The sequence below is a fragment of the Patagioenas fasciata genome, chromosome 1, assembly GCF_037038585.1.
Source record: "Patagioenas fasciata isolate bPatFas1 chromosome 1, bPatFas1.hap1, whole genome shotgun sequence".
In the NCBI taxonomy this organism is placed as follows: Eukaryota; Metazoa; Chordata; class Aves; order Columbiformes; family Columbidae; genus Patagioenas; species Patagioenas fasciata.
In genome coordinates, this window is record NC_092520.1 from 69,847,568 (window position 1) to 69,866,493 (window position 18,926).

Consider the following 18,926-nt stretch of genomic DNA (forward strand, 5'->3'; position numbering starts at 1 on the left):
TATGAAGCTGTAAGCATGGAGGAACACAGCTGGGAGGGGAGAGGTTAGAAAATAAACTTGTTTTCGCATATATAAATCTATATACTTGTATGTATCTATATCTGTATAGATGTACACTCAGACATGTAAATATGTATGTGTGTGTTTATATATATATGTATGCATGTATATATATAAACACACACATATATACTTAAATGCACACACCAGCCAGTTGCTCCAGAACACTTCTGCTAGAGAGAAGGATGTCATGTCCATTTTTGGAGATGTCTAAATTTGACTGACCAGCATCAAATCAGAACATGTAAGAAACAATAAGCTTTTTCAGGGTCATAGTAGAAAGTAATACCTCTGGAAAAGGATTTTAAAAACAAGACCAAACCGAAATCAAAACAAACATCCCAAACGAAACAAAAAAGCCCCTGGGATTATTTTTTCAAGGAGTTTCTGATTGAGTCTCCTGGCAGAGGTGATCAGATCATGGTAGCTGTGCTTGCAAAGAAAGTGTCTTATTTTTGCCTACAGAACATAAATGCTGAAAAACTCACAGAGTTTGGCTCCTGCAGTGCCTTCTTGCTATTTAATATCGTGCCAATCACACCGGGTTTATTCTGTTGGTGCTTGCAATGTAAATATAGTATCCCCATGTGGAAATTATTTCACCAATTAAATTGTCACTGCATTTTTAGCATAGTTTGCATTTGGCATAAGGTAAACACAAGGCAGCAAACAATCCTTGACAGAAAGTTGAGTTACGACTCAGAGAGTTACAGAAGTGAAAATTTGAAAAATTTCTTGGTTTAAAAAGGCATAAATATTTTCCTTCCCCCTGCCCCATTTCCTCGGAAAAAGAAACCTCTACAGCAGTAAAACCAGGTGATCAGCATGGGCTGTACCCACCTCTGCCCACACCTGAAAGGTGGGCTCTGAATCCTCAAAGCTGAAATGCAAAAGATGCAAAGAAAGGCAAATTATCTTGCACTGGGAGCTAGAATATGTTGTGTCTGAAGGCCAAGGAGTATTTTAGGGCAACGTTGCTTATTGAAATGGAAATGTGGTTTTCAGGCTGCTTGAGCAGAGGGAGTGCATTACAGCCACAGACTCAAGTAGGGGTAATGAAGTACCCTGTCTTTGAAGCCAGATTGCGTAATAGGAACCCTAGAGAGATGTTTATGGCTTTTCCTTTTTTGCATTGATCAAGGCTAAAATACTTCTGATGATTAGCTTCAGAAGAGCATAATCGAATTGGTGAATGGGCTATGTAGTTCTGATGATGTGCCATGCAAATAAATGCTTAGTTGATTAATAGTGAAAAGATTAACCTGAACTACTTACATGCATTATTAGGGCTTTTAACTCCCTGCCTTTGCCCAGTGCTTATGGATAATGCAGAGCAGTTTAATGGAGGGGTGGGAGGGGAGCCCAAAACGTGCAATGGCAAAGAGGATGTGCAGCAATTTTGGAAACGTGCCATTACGTACCCTCTGACCTGACGGGCAGGGTGGGATGCTCAAGATAATTGGAGACTGAAAAGTTTTCACAGAGGGGATGGGGGAATGTCAGTATCTGGAGAGAGAAGAGAGACAAGAGTGAGAAGGCACATGACAAAAACCTTCTTTCCCTTCTCCGGTACATCTACAAAGCCAAAGAGCTGAGACCATTTATTTAATTACGCTCTCACTTTTTACCGCTTTCACCGTCCTATTTTCCTGAGGGCTGTGAGTCAGTTTGCGATTGATTTATCAGTGCTGTTAATCTCCTCTCAAAGCGTTGTCAGTCTTCGCTCCCAGAAGCCGAGCCCTCCCATTAAAACCCCGACCTATTCGAGAGTTCTTAAGATACCGTAGTGATCGAATGTCAGCAAGGGAGAGGCAGCAGTGACAGCTCTGAAATGTTCATTATCCCAGCCCGGGTGAGGAGGGGAGGGTGCCGGTGCCTCATCGCACAGGACTGGTCTCCTCCTGCGGTTTCCTGCCTTAATTCTCCACGGTCACTGGCGATTTCAAGCTGTTCAAAGCAGGAAGAGATGTTCTGTTTAAAGGGTCTGCATACTGACGGCAATAGATCATGGATTTCGGTGGCTTAAAAGGCACTTGAAACATTTTTGGCGGCTTAGAAATTATTTCCCCTGGCATGTTTGCATGAAAGCAGATGCTTTCCATAGAGAAATTTAAATTTCCTCCATGCTATCACACCACGCAGTAGCTATCAGTGAAGACTTGAGTGGAAGAAACTATTTTAAATGATGATTCTGAAAGGAGTACAGAAGCTCCTGATACCTCCTCAGGTTGCAGATGCTTGTGTCCACTACCTGCCATGTGAACTGCAGCAAGGGGAGCGCAAAGGCTTGCAGAAACCTGAAAATCTAGTTCTAATAATGCAAATCAGCTGTCATAAATACATTTTAAATGTACCATTCAGTGCAGATTTTCTTATCCTGTAGAGATGTAGCACAGTGCAACTATTTTTAAAGCTGAGCTTCTCTCCTCCTCCAATTTCTCTTTGGGGCATCAGCGACTTGAAGAATTAAACCACAATTCCTCACAAGAGAAAATACATCCACTGGTAGAGAATGGTCCAGGATTTGTTGCTGGGTACAACATCCACATTTTTCTCCTGCTGAAACTATTTCCATGTGGGTGACCTTTTTATTTCAAAGACCATCCAACTAGATAATTTTGGCTCTTTCCCATTTGTCCTTTAAACAGAGACTGTAAGAGCAGCAGGGGCCAGTGACCAAAAAAACCCCGAGCTAAATAATTGGTTCTCGGTCTCTTTAGATAGTCACTTATACGCATCTGACAGAAGGATAGTCCTTTTGCTTGCTTATGGAGCAGTTCAGAGGATCCCTACTCAGAAGATGCTTGCTACAAGCATCTGTATCTTAAACTAGCATCCTATCTCATTGATCTTACTTTTCAGGACTGCCAGGTTATTACAGTGCACATTTTATTAAGTTTAAAGGCCAGCTTTTGTCAAAACACAGATGCCTGACCTTTTTTTTCTAAGAAAATAGAGAGGGTTCATAACAGGGTTTTTACATATCCCAGGTGCCAACTTTTCTATATAAGACTGCAATATTGACACTATCTGTGTCTAGAACTGATAAATGTTATTGCATTCCTTTCCAAAGTGTAATGTTGTTAAAAATAGCTTAGTCACAAGGGCTTCTTATCAAAGTCCCTTGTTTCCCTAGAAACAGTGACCAGCATTAACCTTTCTAAATGTAGCCCCTGCAAGAGACAAACGTCTTTGGTTGTCACTGTTACAGATTTAATCTGGGGGAAACGTACTGCAAACCTAGTTCATATCAAGACTAAGCAAATAAACTCTAGCAAGGCAAGAATAACATGTGCAATGCCAATTCACATCAGGCTAGCAAGGAAAAAAAATGATAATGTTTGAACCAGTGCTGGCTGTGTCCCTTTCTAAGGGACACAAGCAGTGAAATTGCATTGGTATCAGCTGTGGAAATGGTTGTTTACAGCCCCCCAAAAATAAAAGGGAGGTGTGGGAGTGAGATTGTGGTGTTCCTGCAGGACTGATGAAAGCTGAGTATTTGCAGAGCAGAAAAAGAAATGTAAGTGAAAACAGAATATTTGTAAAAAGATGCCTTCTAAGCAAAGTAGGTGGTAACAGGAATATTCTGTTTAGAAGTAAAGCTACTGGCAATGTAGGCAAAGAGCACGAGGGAGAGAGTATCAGTGCATTATACCCTCATGGGATTAAATAATCACATTCCCAGTCTTCACAGCAGATTAACAGCATCCATAAATCTGGGCGATGGATGTAATTCACCTTCTTTCAAATTACGTGATCGGAAGCATCTGCTTGAGCTTTACACACACACTCACTGTTCACCTAAGCAGCTGGATCACTAGCTCTACTTTCTTTTTGTCAGATGGAAAGTTGGATCAGACATCAGCATACATCCATGCTGTGGGGCACTGAGCACCTCCAAAGCAGCAGGCTGGGGTGGGTGGGAAGCAATTCTGGTTTAAGGAAATGAGTGAGAAGGGCAAGACAGTCAGCCCAGCATTGGAACATGACACACGCCACTGGTGTTCAGCTGGAGATCCGGTTCCTTTCAGAGATGTACCCAGACCAGGACTGAAAACCTCACTCCTAGATTTAGCAGAGGGCCCTCTCCTCAACTTAAGCCTGTCTGGAGGTGGGCATATCTCTTAGCAAAGCAGCAGTGATTCTCTGTCTCTTGGTTGCATTCCCCAAAAGCTAAAAATATCAGGTCACTAAAGCACTTGAATTGTCAGATCTGCCACATCAATCTCCCGTCTTTAAGCCTATCACTTCCATAAAGCCCTCTGTTTCTTAAAAACCTACTTTGTCTGTGCAACCTGTCACTGTCCAGTCATCAGCACAACAGCTTTAAAAATAGCAGATGCAGTATATATTTTTCTTTTTGCCTGGTCATAAACCAAACCACTTGCTCCTGAGGCTATCTAAGAATTTGATGAAGCTGTGGATAAGCTCCCTTCTGGCTCCCACTTGTTTCCTTGGAACTGAGTTCCCTAAAGCCCTAATATATTGTCTTTCCTTGTGGCCAACAGGCATTATCCACAATATTTATTTTCCTTTGTGCTTTTATATTCAGTTTGTGCTAAAACCAAAGGGAACTTATATATATCAACCCATGCTGGTAAAAGCAAATCAATCTGGATGTGTCAGTTGTTTTGCTATTTATGGGCTGAAATGAAATGAGACCTGAGTTACTTATGGTGCTTGTTTTATAGGAAAAATTAGTTGACAATAAGAAGGCCAGGCATTGCCTAAGCTCGGTCTTATAAATGTATTTCCTGAAGCAAAACACTCACTAGAATTGATGCCTACTTTGTTTGTTATCTGTGATTCACTTTGCAGACAGAGTCAATATATTCTTAAGTTTCTTTGCTGTCTTGCCTTGCTTGTAAACTGGGGAATACCTGCATATCACAAACCTAGGCCTATAGGCTTACCTTTTATACTCTGTGTCCCAAGAAAGGGATTTAAGGTACTTGACTGGGATGTGAGAACTCTCATCCTTGCTTTGTTCCTTGAAGGCAGTTTGGTTCACATAACCAAATTTCCTTTAAAATCACATGCACCTTGTGCAATAAGTTTGATTTTTATTTTCTGGTGGTGTTACATCTCAATAGACTTAATTTCCACCACCCCCCTCGCCCCCTTCCCCCGGCAAGGCCATGTTAATTAAGTTCTGAGGCACTTGGAAAAGCAATACTTGCCCCTGTGAAAACATAGAGGCAGGAAAAGCTTCTTCCATTAAGTCATGGAGCAAGAATGGTGTGGCGAGAGAGGAGTGTGCCGCTCCCCGCTGACATTCCTGCCCCCCTCTTTGCTGGGGCGCAGCCATATGTGTCCCCTCCTTGGCCATTGTCTCCTCACCCCGGATCCGATGGACAAATATAGGCATGGAGGAAAACTGCCCATGCCTTTGAACACTTATCACCAGTGACCTTGAGATAGACACATATAAGGTGTGGACCAGACGGAGTCGTGACACTTTCTGTGTGCTCTCCAGGGTGAGTACCAACCTCTCTCACTTCTAACTGTGGGTAGCCAGCTGTGCTCTAACACCGTGCTGTGGTTTTTGGTGTGACTAAGGTTTTCATGTAGCTTAAGCTTTTAGTAGTAATGTCACTAAACATATAGCACTATGTTAGTCATCCTAGGATGCTGCTTGAATGCTCGGATGGCAAACACACATTTCTTCTCTAACACCAGAGAATTCCTTTAGCCAGCTAGAATAACTGCTTGGGAAAGTCTCAGATCACTTGTAATTATGCATCTGGGTGGACTGATTAGCCAGTACCTGCAAGTCGTATTTTCTGTCTTCTCTAACATCTGAAAGAGGTCATGGCTTATGCAGATTGGAACTTTAAGCAGCTTGTTGGTCCAAGGAGTTCTTAATCCAACCTGAGTCACAACCCTTGGAGAATTACTGGTTGGCTTTCAAAGACAGGTGATGCCAGCTGTCATTGCTATTGTAGATGACCCATTAGCACTACTGTAGCTCTTCCAACAGCCCCAGCTAAGAAAGACCAGGTCCCTCCTTTTCAAGTCTGAATGCACCACCGAATTGTTGGTGGCCTTGAGCATGACACTTAAGTTTGTGTAACGGTATTGTCCTTCTACAGGGAGTAGGGGTTTTCAGGGATCTTCCAAAGTTCATATATAAGAGCTGTCTCTTTTTGTTGTTAGCTAGAACAGACTGAAAGGAAAGCAAACTTTTTTAGCTCTGCCTTGCCTTTCCTGACTATACTACCTTTTAAAAATAATCCTATGACCATAGACTAAACATCATTTCCAGCTTCTCATATCTGGCAATGGATTTGGCTCACTGAGTTCACCCGCAAGGTGTGCACTGCCTGAGCTCTGGCCTCTGTCGTAACTCCAAGCACATGAGACTGATGAAGAAAAGGGGATTATCTTCCAGCTGCTGTCATGCTGCTTTACACCATAATGTGCTTGCTGTAGTGGTTCGCTCTGAATATACATGAAAAAAAAAACCAATGAGATAAGGAGGTGATAGCTGAGTAGCTGTCCCTAAGATATCTGCAAATGGATCTAGGTTGAACAGAAGTGGTTTAGAGTACTTGAGTGTGTATTAGGACTTGTGAGAATCTGTTCTGAGTCCTAGAGGTTAACACTGGAGTGGCTTCTCTGGCATTTGCACGTTTAATGTGAAATGACACTTACATGCTCTAATGCTGTTCTATTTAAATGCATTAACTGATGTAATTTCATTGCTCCACCAGAGATAAAATGAGCTTCCTGAGGGAGAGAGACTTTGCCATGCTAGTTTTGAGCTGTGTCTCCAGCTGGGAATTTTGATCAGCTCGGATGATGTTAAAATAATTGACAATAGTTGAGCTTATGTAGGCCCTTAATCTTTAAAAAGGAAAAAGTAAAGGCTAGTTCTGAGGAAGAAAGTTTTTGCTCTACAACAACAGGACGAAAAGTCTCAAGCTTGCACAGCGGCAGTGGGAGAGGGCTGAGTGTAAAATGTTTGGCAGCTCTGCTGTCTTAGGGCTTCACATTCCTCAGGAGGAATGTGTTGAAAAAAACCTGCCTGGGTTGATGAAGAGATTTATCCCTACCAGGATTTTGTTAGAAAGGAATTGAATTACATTTTGAAGGACTACAGCGTCTGTCTTGATAGGGCTCTTGAAAATTTGTCCAACTGCTCTGGATATTGCACAGCAAATAAAATAAGGGAAGAGAGTCACTTGTACAGATTCGAATAGTAATCAAATGGTGCCTAGGCTTCAAAGAAAAAAAAAAATCTAGAATTCTTGAATTGTGTGTTTATGCGCATCACCTTTTAGCAGTGGAGTTTCTTTTAGACATTCTTTGAACAGCCCCCTGTGTGTTTTACACATGCTTGTGTGTGTAAGTATTTATTTGTGGGTGTTTGAAAAAAAAAAAAAAACAAATACAAAAATAATAAAGCAAAAAAAACCCATATCCATATAATCACTTTAGAGAGTACATAACTACAAAATTAATTGCTTGGCAGTACAGACCCAGCAGATTAGTCTCACACTCATATTCCCTGCGCTCTCTTTCATTATAAAAGGCTCCTAAAGACCGTGGCCATGTCATTTGAGAAAACAATTGTAGGTATTAAGCTGGACTAATAAACTCTGATCAATCTAAAAAACTATGAAGCCCTTGCACCAGTTCTGCAGATACACTTGCCCTCTGCAGGGAGATACCCAAGCTGGAGGATTTTGAGGTACCAGCAATCTGGGAAACTGCACCAGCACAGGACCTCCCTGAGCCGTGTTGGTCCTGGTTTTTCTAACGTGCTGATTTGTGCGATCAGAGGAGTGTGCTGCAGGCAGCAGAGCTGTTTCCAGCTTCAGTGCTGGCTTTCTCCAGCCTGAGTGTGGGCATTCGTCCCTGGAGCCCCACCAAAGGTGTAACGCACACCTGTGCAGCAGTTCTTGGTTTGCAGCAGTGAAGATTCGCTCCATGATTCCCAGAAAACACATGTATGAGATGATGCTTGAAGTGGCTAAGTGGCATGGCCCCATGGAGGTGTGCTGGAGACCATACGCCTGCTCCACACAAATTTGAAAGGGGCCAGAACAGGTCCCGCTAAGTGTTTTTTAAAATCACAGCTTGAAGTGGTTCATTTTATCATCTGCTCTTAAGCACCATTCATGCCACAAAGAAGAGATTAAATTATTCAGTGGAGATAACTGTGATCCATGTTGAGGTTTTGAATCACACAGGACCTGGCTGGCTTTAAATAAGCTGAGCCAGGGAAGGTTGTAACTAAGTGTGCAGTATAGCCCCAAATCTGTGTCAGGTATTTGTGTTTCAAATTAATTACGACATTGATCATCCATTTGCCGCATTGTGCCGAGTGATTTGCATCGCCTCAGATTGCCCAAGATATAAATTCCCTCCCCCTCTTTCTTTGGTAGACCAGGTCCCTTTCTTTTTCCTCTGTGAGCTGTGCCACCTTGAACGCTTGCCAAGATGATGGACATGTCGGAATTCGGGGAGGCTGCTCCCTTCCTCCGAAAGAGCGAGAAGGAGCTGATGATGGCACAGACCGTTGCCTTCGATGGTGAGTTCTGGTAACTTTATGCTGCTGGTGGCTTGTTAAGCGCTCAAGGGTTACATCCAAGTGTAGTTGTGAGAACGCAGAGCAAAGCAGGATGCAAAAGCTCATTCAACCAAGTTTTGGTTTCTTTTTTCTGTGAAGTTATAAGGTCCCCAGGTAGCACTAAATAGAAATAATCTATCAATTTATGGTAGGTAGGTAATTAACTAGATATAGAAGCAAGGCATATTAGTACTGCTCTGCTAAAGGGGGATCACTCCTTTGTCCATTTAAAAGAGAAACACCACACACTGATGTTCCTGTAATGACAGAGATTCTGCGACTCGACAAGATGTCTCTTTATGTTGTACCTGTATGGCTGTTTGATTTGCAGGCTGTATGACAACCTGATGTTAGCTTTTAGTTTCCCATAATTTATTTTTTCAGGAAATGGATTTATATGACCCCTGAGGTATAGTAGTATGGATAAATACCCCAATAACCACAGCAATGTTCTATTCAGAATAATTCCTGTAACTAAAATGTAGGGTAGCTACGCCAAACTTCTAAAAAGCCACAGAGGTAACTCAGTGAGAGTCATTAATATTGCTGTTTTTCAGGACAGACGTCAGAATAATGTGCAGGAATAAGGTTAGATCTGATAGCTGTCAGGCAGATGATGTGGGCTGAATTCTTCACTCAGATGGCAATTTTCTCTGTGACTTTTTAGCAAACGCCTTAATTTGGGCTTGGATCTCAGTTCCTCCATCTGCACCCTGGTGATAATGATTATGGATTTCCCATGGAGGCTGAGGCTTAGCCAGCATTTGTGAAATATTTTGACACCTTGTGCTGGAAGGATCTAGAGGAAGCCAAGTAGTAGTTTCAAAGAAGAGACATTTGGGAGCCCTACGGCTTCTGCTTTGGCAGGCAGCTCCCCAGCACTGCCCATCTGCTGCATCCCCAGAGGTTTTGTGTCGCTTGTGCAGAAAAAGTAACCCAGCAATGTCACTTAGCTAGGCATGGTGTTACTGTCTGGCACAAGGTTGTGAATCCTCAGTCTCTTAATTTCACAGGAAAGAAGAAGTGTTGGGTTCCAGATGATAAGAAAGCTTACGTTGAAGCTGAAATTACAGAAACCAGCGGTGGTAAAGTGACTGTGGAGACAACAGATGGAAGGGTATGAAAACGGTTTTTGGCTGACCTGTGACTAACGAGGCTGGAGCAACAAGCTCCAGAAAGTGTCTGGCTTGGTTTAAACTCAATTGCTGGGTCCATGAAACGAGCTGTGAACGGGAAGCCCCAATAAAAGCCACCCAGGGAAAATGGGCAATGTGGTGGTGTGTAAGAGAGCATCAGACACTGCACAGCAGTTAGTTCTGGTTCGGAGCCCAGAAGTAAAACCCCACCCTGGGCCTAAATCCCATGGCTTCTTTCACGACCACACCACTCTACTCTTTACTTCTGTCATCTCGGCCTTCCCCCGTTCTTCTGATAGCTGTGAAAATAAACAGTATTACATACATAGGCTCGGTTGGAGCTGAAGGACTTCCCTCTACAGGGGAGACAAATATTTTAGAAAAGTTTTCCTATAAGGTGTGTGAAGCAATAGAAAATCCCGGTGTTTTCCAGTGGTGCTGTACTTATCTGTCTTTGCAGACCATGACTATAAAAGAAGATGATGTGCAGTCAATGAACCCTCCCAAATTTGACATGATTGAGGACATGGCTATGCTGACCCATCTGAACGAGGCGTCTGTGTTGTACAATCTGAGAAAGCGGTACAGCAACTGGATGATCTATGTAAGGGTCGTTACTCTGTGTATTTAGAAATCTTGATTCCAAGTGCTGTGATGTTTGAATATGTTGTATTCTTTATGTTCCGTTTGCAACTTTGATGTCTCTTAAAACTGAAGGTCTTGCTCATCTTTTCAGGAAAGAAGTTGCTTCTGTCTGAATACAGGCAGAAAAAAAAATGAATGAAGAAGATAGCATCTAGTTCTTTGGTTTTGCTTGCTTGCCTAAGAAAGGGGTGTCATGGGACACATTTTCAGCAATCAAGGCGTTTGGGGAGGCCTAGTTTATTTTTCCCCTCCTAATATTAATCCCTGTCAACACTAGACATGGAGTTTTCCTTGTTAAGAAACAATGCCTCAAACTTAAAGCACACATAAAACTCCTTTTCAATATGAGCATTTCTATCTTTAGTACAGTAATTTTATTCCCTTCATTTTCAGTGCTGACATCTGTCTTGTTTCATTCTTTTCCCTTGCTCTGTATTGGTTGCATGACATCATTAACATAATTTCTGTCAGCACTAGAACAAGCTTCAGTAGCATCTAATCTCATAAGGCCAAAATTTTGCTCTCAGTTTGCTGCAGTCAATTGTGTCTGAAATAGTCAGGGGAATCTATAGATTTTCTAGCCAATCCCTATTCTGGTTTTTGGTATTCATCAACCAGAGGAGTGAATCCAACTTTTTCCCATTTAAATTCTGATTGTTAAATATTTCCTGCATTTCTCTAATAACTGCTGTATGGACATGAATGGCATAAAGCATAAGTTTTCTTGCAGATCAGTATAGGTAGAAAATTAAATTTGTCATCTTAATTCATGTACTGGTCGGGTTGTTTTTTACTTTCATGTCAAGGCCATTCTGAACAGGTCCTAATGCTGTTTTTAGGGGAAGGCACCTGGATTTCACCTGAAACTTTTATAATGTAATTAAGCTCATTAACCTATGTGTGCATAGTGCTTGTGTCCATATAATAGCTGGGTTTATTTGGACATTCCTGCTTCAACCCGGACCAAGTACCTGAAAAATTATCAGCTAATACAGATTCTTCACGGTTACAACTGAAAACTCATTCTTACTCAGAACCACCAGGCCCCAGTCAACTGACGTACATCATAGAATCACAGAATGGTTTGGGTTGGAAAGTACCTTGAAGATGACTTAGTTCCAAGGCCCCCGCCATGGTCAGGGACACCTTCCACTAGACCAGGTTGCTCAGAAGCCACACCAAACCTGGCTTTGAACAGTTCCAGGGATGGGGCATCCACAAAGATAGCCCAAAGAGCAACTACGAAGATGGAGTTTTACCAACCTTACCTATTTCTCCAAAAGCTGAAAAAAGCTCCGCAGCTTTGGGGAATAACACTATGAAGTTGTTTTTTTCTTTGAACATCCACCAGAAATTGCTCCAAGGTGCTCACATCAAATAAATAATAGGAGATTGTTTCTCCCAGGTTTCTCTTTTTAATAATGGAGTATGAACAGGTAAACTGTAACTTTTCTTTCCTTCATAATGAGTGTTTTCAAGAAGAAACAACTCTCCTTGGGTAGCAAGGCAGATTGTATGTAGGTCTGTTGGCTGCTCCTTTGTTCTGCTGAAGGGCCTGTTTCTGGTTGTCACATAGAAAATACGTTTTCCCCTTTGGAAAACTGTTTCATATCTGTAGTTTTGATATCAGTTGCCAATAAGAAGTCGGTTAGCAGACCAGTAGCTTTAGAAATTCAGATCAAAGGCTGAAATTCAGGAATTCAAACTCAAATCAGACGCTGGCAACACCAGTTCCTGCTTGGTTAACTTTTTTTTTTTTAATTCCTTGAGCTTTTTTTTTGACTCTTGTTTTGTGTTCTGCTCTAGACCTATTCAGGCTTATTCTGTGTGACTATAAATCCCTACAAGTGGCTGCCTGTCTACAAGTCGGAGGTGGTTGCTGCATACAAAGGCAAGAGGCGCTCGGAGGCTCCTCCCCACATCTTCTCCATTGCTGACAATGCATACCACGACATGCTGCGGAGTAAGTGGCACTGTTTACTTTCAAATTTGGTTTTGTTTTATTTAGTCAACGTGATTGGTACCTGGTGGAAGGTTGTGAGAGCTTTTGTAGTGTGCAATAAATGTGCAAGCAATCTACAAGCAACGGGGGCTTGGCAATCTGTGTCAATTTTTTAATGTATTTTAAAAAATATTTTAAAAATATTTAACTTTTTTTCCCTGTGGTACTTCTGGTAAGAATAAGCTCTCTATATGGATTTTCTGTAAGGTGCACAAATTTAGCTGTCTGAACTGGGTGAATCCATCACTTTATAACAGAAATGAAGCCATGCCCCAAGGTCTGTAAGCATTTTCCCAACCTCAAAAATAAACTTACTGTCAGTCTATGGTCAGTATTCTGACACTTACAAGATGTGTGCGTTCAAAGGTTAGCGGAGGCCAGCTATCGAGGGTGCTGCATGCACATCACTCCCATGAACCTGCTGCACTGTCAGTGCTGCACTGATGGCCTCGGGTCTGGGCACCAGCCTTGCGGCAATGAACCCCAGTTTTCCCTGTGAAATTTTCTCACCCTGATCCTTAAGTTACTGGAGAGAAATAAAAGAGTTTATCAGCAGAGGGCAGCAGTGGTGTGCTCACACCAGGTCCTGATCGGTAAACCCCTAAGAGACACATACTGATGTCACCTGGTTTTGATGAGATGGAAAATGCCACAGCTGCGAGGGGACAGAAAGCATTGGGCAAAGGGGATGTGTGTATGGCTGCAGATAACAGTGGAATGTGGCAAAGCTGCCTAATACGTAACCTGTTCACAATGACTGAAATTAAGAAAGAGGAATTTAGGCTCAATGACTTAGGAAGCCAATGTGATTTAGCAGTTGCTTAATTTGGTTAATAATACATGAAGGTTGCAAAGTATTCTATTAAATGCATATTTCTGGTCAGGCCATTAACAGCAGGAACACTAAAAGACTTCATCCCAGCAGTATGGCCAAATGAAGAAGCGTATATACACGTAACAAGGAACAGTTTGTGAACAAACAGCAAAATCACTTGGCTTGGTCTAGTATTGCAAAAGCAGAAAGGTCAAATGTGAGCAAAGATGTACTCAGGAGTAAGAAAGGAAGCATTCTGATGATAGGAAATTACTTTCCTTATTATAGTTTCCCAGCCACAGGGGGAACATGCACGAATGACAGATCTTTAATACCGACTTCAACAAAGCACAAGAGGAGGATTCAGGCCAGGGCTAGAAATGGCATTGCTGGAGGTCACACTAGATGATACTAGTTTTTATCTTTCCATTTCTGCTTCATGTGATTGTCTCCTGTCCTTGCAGGACTGATTCTAGAATAGTTGGTACTCATTTGCAATTTTAACAAGTGATTTGTACAGCCTACTAAGTTTGTCTCTTTTCTTTTCCTCCACAGATCGTGAGAATCAGTCTATGCTCATCACGTAAGTGCTTTTTTTTTGGACTGATATGGGACTTTGTTGCTGTGAAAAACTTAGAAGAAAAAAAATACTACTGAAATGCAAGTTGACCTTTGAAAGCTCCGCTAAATTGCCTGGAATGTGATTCAAACCGGCAATTTGGCCATCTGATGGTTGCCTTGAGCCCCATGAAAAAGGAGTAGCTAAGGGTTTGATGGAGGCTGGCCCATTTCTAATCTCCATCTGGTGTTCATTCCAAGTAGGCATGAAAACAACTCAGCAGGCAATTAAAGAAGCTTCTTCCAGGGTTAGCTTGGCTGTGGCTGCTCTCTTTGGACACAGAAGTCTCCTTTTTTTCAGTATGATTTCTCTTGCTGCAAATCATATTTAAGAGCGTTGTGCAGACACATCTAAAAGGAGAGAGATGACCCAGGCAGAAGAGGCACGTCATTTACTGGCAAGCATGAAAGATGGAGAGCTGCATATCTCTCTGCACAGTTCATGTGTGCTTCTGGATAATGTTGGTAAATTACTGCAGCTTTTCTGTATGTTTTCTAACTTCTTAGCCATGTATAGGTATACCTCAGATCCTCAGTCTGGATGTTTGTAATAAAAATTCATTCCCTTAAAGGAAGCTCAGTGTAGCATGGGTTTGTACTGGATTTCTGGGCCCAGACACAGAAAAAACTAGCTGCTGCTATTGTAGGCATTCACCGCTTTATTCAATCAATTTAATGTGATTTCCACTGAAACGGCCAAACAACAGGGTGTAGAAATCAGAGTCGGTGATTCTGCGAACAGCCTGTGTGCAGGGAGGAGCTGGCAGGGCAGGAAGGTGAAAGGATGAGTTACAGCCATTTGAGCAACACCCATTGTTATCTTCCTCCTTCCCACGTTATCTTCTTCCTTCCTTTAGCGGAGAATCCGGTGCTGGCAAGACTGTCAACACGAAACGTGTCATCCAGTACTTTGCCACGGTGGCAGCCCTGGGTGAACCTGGTAAAAAGAACGTAAGTCTGCTGGTGGCTGTTTCATTTCGCACTCCGGAGGCTTTTCTGTTGTGTACATCTAGCCTCACAGGCCTGCATCCTGAATGCAGAACCATGTGCTAGACCTCCACAGGCAGGGTTAAGAAAATAAAATGTTGGCTAAAGATAATGATGCTTCTACACAGCCCTACTGAGAACATGCTGTTCTGAAGGGAGAAAGGCAAAGCTCACCTGAAATTGCCATGCTTCAGACAGGGCAGCAAAACCACTCCTGGTTCTGAACAGATGCTTGGTGCTGCTGTTTTTTTCTAAGAGTTTTAGTTTTCCTATGTGTTAGATTTGTTTCTGATTGTGTTACAGCTGGCCAAAAGATGGGGAGACTGTGAAGATTAAGAAATTTGATATTTTTTCTTTTTCACAAGGAAAATAGTCTTAAAAAGGACTAGGATTCAATTTCTCGTGAAAATGTCAGTTTTGTTGAAAGATTTTTTTGTCCATAAAAAAGGAATGTTTTGACAAAAGATTTTTTCAGTCGGCTTTTCTGTATTTCTCTCTGGATAAGTGCTGTTCTGCTTATAAGTGCTCTCTAAGGTTATAGTTAATGCTATATTCAGGCTTCTTTTTACCTTGTATTGCTATAAGCTTGTTCACTATGAGCTTCATTGCACTTGAAGGCTCAAGTCTCATTCGTGGTGATTTAACTAATTCCTATGAACTGTATTTACAAGGCCAAAATTTCAGCCAGGCTTGGATTCTGTACATATAACTCACATCACCAAAATCTCATATACATTCATCTTGGGCCTGCAAAGCTCTCTTAATGAATGATTGACTGGTGCAGAGCCAGATTGCTCTGTGCAATGGGGTTGGTGCTCATAATGGTGTCTGAAACCTGGTGTGCTCATGGAACAGTTGCACAAATAACAAATATTGCTGCTGGAAGATATTCTGTGCAATTTATCAGCCCAGGTGGCATTTTTCTTTCACTATCATCATTTATTCTTATCACCTGGCACCAGTGTCTTTTCTCTGTCCAGTTAGTTAGCTTTTTGGTTCATTGTGGTACATCTCCAGAGCAAAATCGGGTAGATGTTTGGAGCAGGGGTTAAAGCAGCAAGCTGGGCAGGAGCAGCAGTTGGCTACTTTGTGATGTACGGTGAATGTAAAGCAATAGTTGCACATGCTTTTTGAAGGACGGCTTCAAAAAGTCCTGCTGGTGTGTTGGTGCCCACTGGACATCTAACCTTGCTAATCTTTATGTTTTGTGATGTCCTTCATGTTAGTACTCACATTTCTCTTCTTTTTTTTTTTTCCCTCTCCATTGTGTTCCTCTTTTGACAGCAACCAGCTACCAAAACTGGGGTAAGTCATCAGCTTTGCTGTTTTATCTCTTCCACGTGAAAATGGTACTGGGCTCTGTCAGCCTGTGTCATGAACCTCAGCATTTCACTTTGTGTGGTTTCCCCAGTGAAGGATCCCTGGAGCCCAGGCAGTTAAAGTAGATTGCTTCAGCAAACTGAAGTTTGTGCAAGTGACAGTTAATGCTGTTCTCATCTCGAAAATCCCAAATATTAAAAGCTCCAAGTGCTTTCAAATCTAATGCATTCCAGTGCTTGTCACTGTCTTCAATAGCCCATCTCCTACACTCAATCACTTGGATGTCCCCACATGCTTCACAGTGCATGGGAGGATATGGTGATTTCTTTTGTATACAGACGGCATAAAATATAAAATCTACAAAGCAAAGCAGTAGAGAGCAGCAGAATATTTGAGACCTTTTAAGGACTCAGAATTGACTGATGATCTTGCTGTTATGCCATTCACACTGTGCCACCCCCAGGGTGGGTCTAAATCACTTTGCTACGGAGACTTCTCTCTAAATGTGAATGCATGACTGAATTATAGTTGACAGCTGAGTTTGTGGCCTGTAGGTTTCTCAATAATATTCAACCTTTTTTCCTAGGGAACCTTGGAGGATCAAATCATTCAAGCAAACCCAGCCCTAGAAGCTTTTGGAAATGCCAAAACCCTTAGAAACGACAACTCCTCACGTTTTGTAAGTCTGTAATGTAACGTAACGTAATGATGTCCTCTTCAACAATGGCCAGTTCATAAGATCGCTGTGATAATTCCTTCATAAACTGCTTCTCATTTCATCCACTGAAATGGTTGTATTTCCACACAGTGGAAGAATAACAAAGGAGGATTTAACCAGGAAAAACTACTGAAAATATTAAAGATAAAAGGAAACTAAGAAGATCCACCCTGAATAGTTGTTTAAACTGCACAGGATCAGGAGACAAGCAAAGCTTAGCTTTATAAAGCCCTTTGAACAGCAATGGCAGATCTTTCCCAGGACAACATCTGCTGCAATACACCACAGTCCCTGCTCCCTCCCACATCTTCCCCCTCTGCAGACCCACACACACACCAGGACTCCTTCCTTTGGTCCACACCATCTACCTCTTCGGCTGAGTAAGCTGCCCTTGCTTGTCCCTCAGTGCTGCCATGACCTTGGGCCTCTCCTCGTTTCCATCAGGCTTGCAGGAGAGGAATCGCCTCAGGAGCTCTGCCTCTGCCACATCTGGTTAGCGTTGGCTCAGAAGTACAAAAGGAGTGGCATGAGGATGGCAGCCTGAGTTTGTAGCCCATGCTTCCCTAACATATCCAGTTAAAATCGACATTGGAGGGGGTGGAGAGGGTAAGGGGTTGTAAGCATCTGTGAGAAGCTACACGGTTCTTTGAGGAGTTTGTCAGCTGGGACGGAAATGAATTACTTAAAAAAGCTGATGTGTTTGAATCTGATAAATTGAATGAAAACTACTCAATTTTTATGACATTCAGGGGATGAATACGCAAGTTTAATGGGTAAAGCAGTGTAAAATCACAGCATCCTTCTGATGTAAGTAGTTGCATATAAGTCAGGACTGCAGATGAGGAGGAGTCAAAAAAGCAGCCTGTCTGTCTCATGCCCAGGCTGATTGCTCTGAGTCCTGCATTACAGTAAACCTGTATCATGAAACTGGAAGCTACGTGCATTGCTGTATCTTAGCCTGGCAGATAAGTACACGGTTATCCTTTTCCCACAAGCTGATTACACAGCTGTATGCATGGATTTAGGCTTGGAAAAGTGTAATATCATTGTTCGATATTTCTCATTGAAAATCTGCCCATGCAAATTCAAGGAGTTAACATAAACTGATTCTTTGGCTCAAATGATTGCCTTCAAGCAGCATCCTTTGTTTCCTTTTGTGTATACTAAATGCACTAATTAGAATATTCTTCTGTGTGAATTAGGGTAAATTTATCCGAATCCATTTTGGAACCACAGGCAAGCTGTCATCTGCTGATATTGAGATTTGTAAGCAGCAAACTCTCTCCTTTTTTAAAAAAAAACATACAATTGCTCATCTGAAAGCTTGGAGAGCCTTTCTCACTGAATTTTTCTTTGTGCAACTAGATTTATTGGAGAAATCCCGAGTGATTTTCCAGCAACCAGGTGAAAGAGACTATCACATCTTCTACCAAATCCTGTCAGGAAAGAAACCAGAGTTACTGGGTAAGCATTATGGGGATGCACAGCTTTTAAGAACCAACCTTCAGCTGAATAGACAGGGGCAAGGGGCAACCCTGTGTTCAGAAAGGGCCTTACACTTCCACTTGAGAACACTGAACTTCCACTGTCAAATACACTATTTGAAAGATGCTATTTCAATATTAGCAACAGCGCCCTTTTTTTTTTTTTCCTGTGATATGCTGATGAAGGTACCCTATAAAACGAAGTGGTATTTCAGATTAGACTAAAGGAATGAGACTTAGTCAGGACTTTTGAAATGTAGCATTATAAAGGCAAGAAACGTCACTCTGAATTTGTATAATCCAAGGTCTCGAAACATCTGGAAAATGCTATGCCTCCAAAAGCATTTCTGGTGATAAAAATTTAATGATCCAGATTTTCCATGAAAAAAAAGCTAGTTCCCTTTTTCCGCCCCAAGTGCCAAACCTGGCAGCCTAGTATGTTCTGTAGCAAAATGCAGAGCTGCCTGCTGCTGATTGTGTGGCCATTACCCCTTTCAAGTTTTCTCTGGCTGAATGCGGTCCTATAGACCTGCTAGAGAAGTGCAGAGAACAGATGAAGTCTCTCTG

The 18,926-nt window shown here is 42.0% G+C and overlaps 1 protein-coding gene across 2 annotated transcripts in view; it reads left to right on the forward strand.

Moving 5' to 3' along the window:
• The first annotated feature begins 5,513 nt into the window (after positions 1-5,513).
• The window catches only part of MYH15 (myosin heavy chain 15), a 55,235-nt gene continuing 41,822 nt past the window's right edge, over positions 5,514-18,926 (forward strand). For both annotated transcript variants that reach the window (XM_071808382.1, XM_065829429.2), the window contains exons 1-11: positions 5,514-5,537; positions 8,451-8,596; positions 9,649-9,752; positions 10,232-10,375; positions 12,223-12,379; positions 13,788-13,815; positions 14,708-14,801; positions 16,122-16,142; positions 16,744-16,836; positions 18,078-18,141; positions 18,241-18,339. In XM_071808382.1, the coding sequence (XP_071664483.1) occupies positions 8,506-8,596; positions 9,649-9,752; positions 10,232-10,375; positions 12,223-12,379; positions 13,788-13,815; positions 14,708-14,801; positions 16,122-16,142; positions 16,744-16,836; positions 18,078-18,141; positions 18,241-18,339 (895 nt within the window). In that variant the 5' untranslated portion in view covers positions 5,514-5,537; positions 8,451-8,505. The remainder of the gene's footprint in view (positions 5,538-8,450; positions 8,597-9,648; positions 9,753-10,231; positions 10,376-12,222; positions 12,380-13,787; positions 13,816-14,707; positions 14,802-16,121; positions 16,143-16,743; positions 16,837-18,077; positions 18,142-18,240; positions 18,340-18,926) is intronic.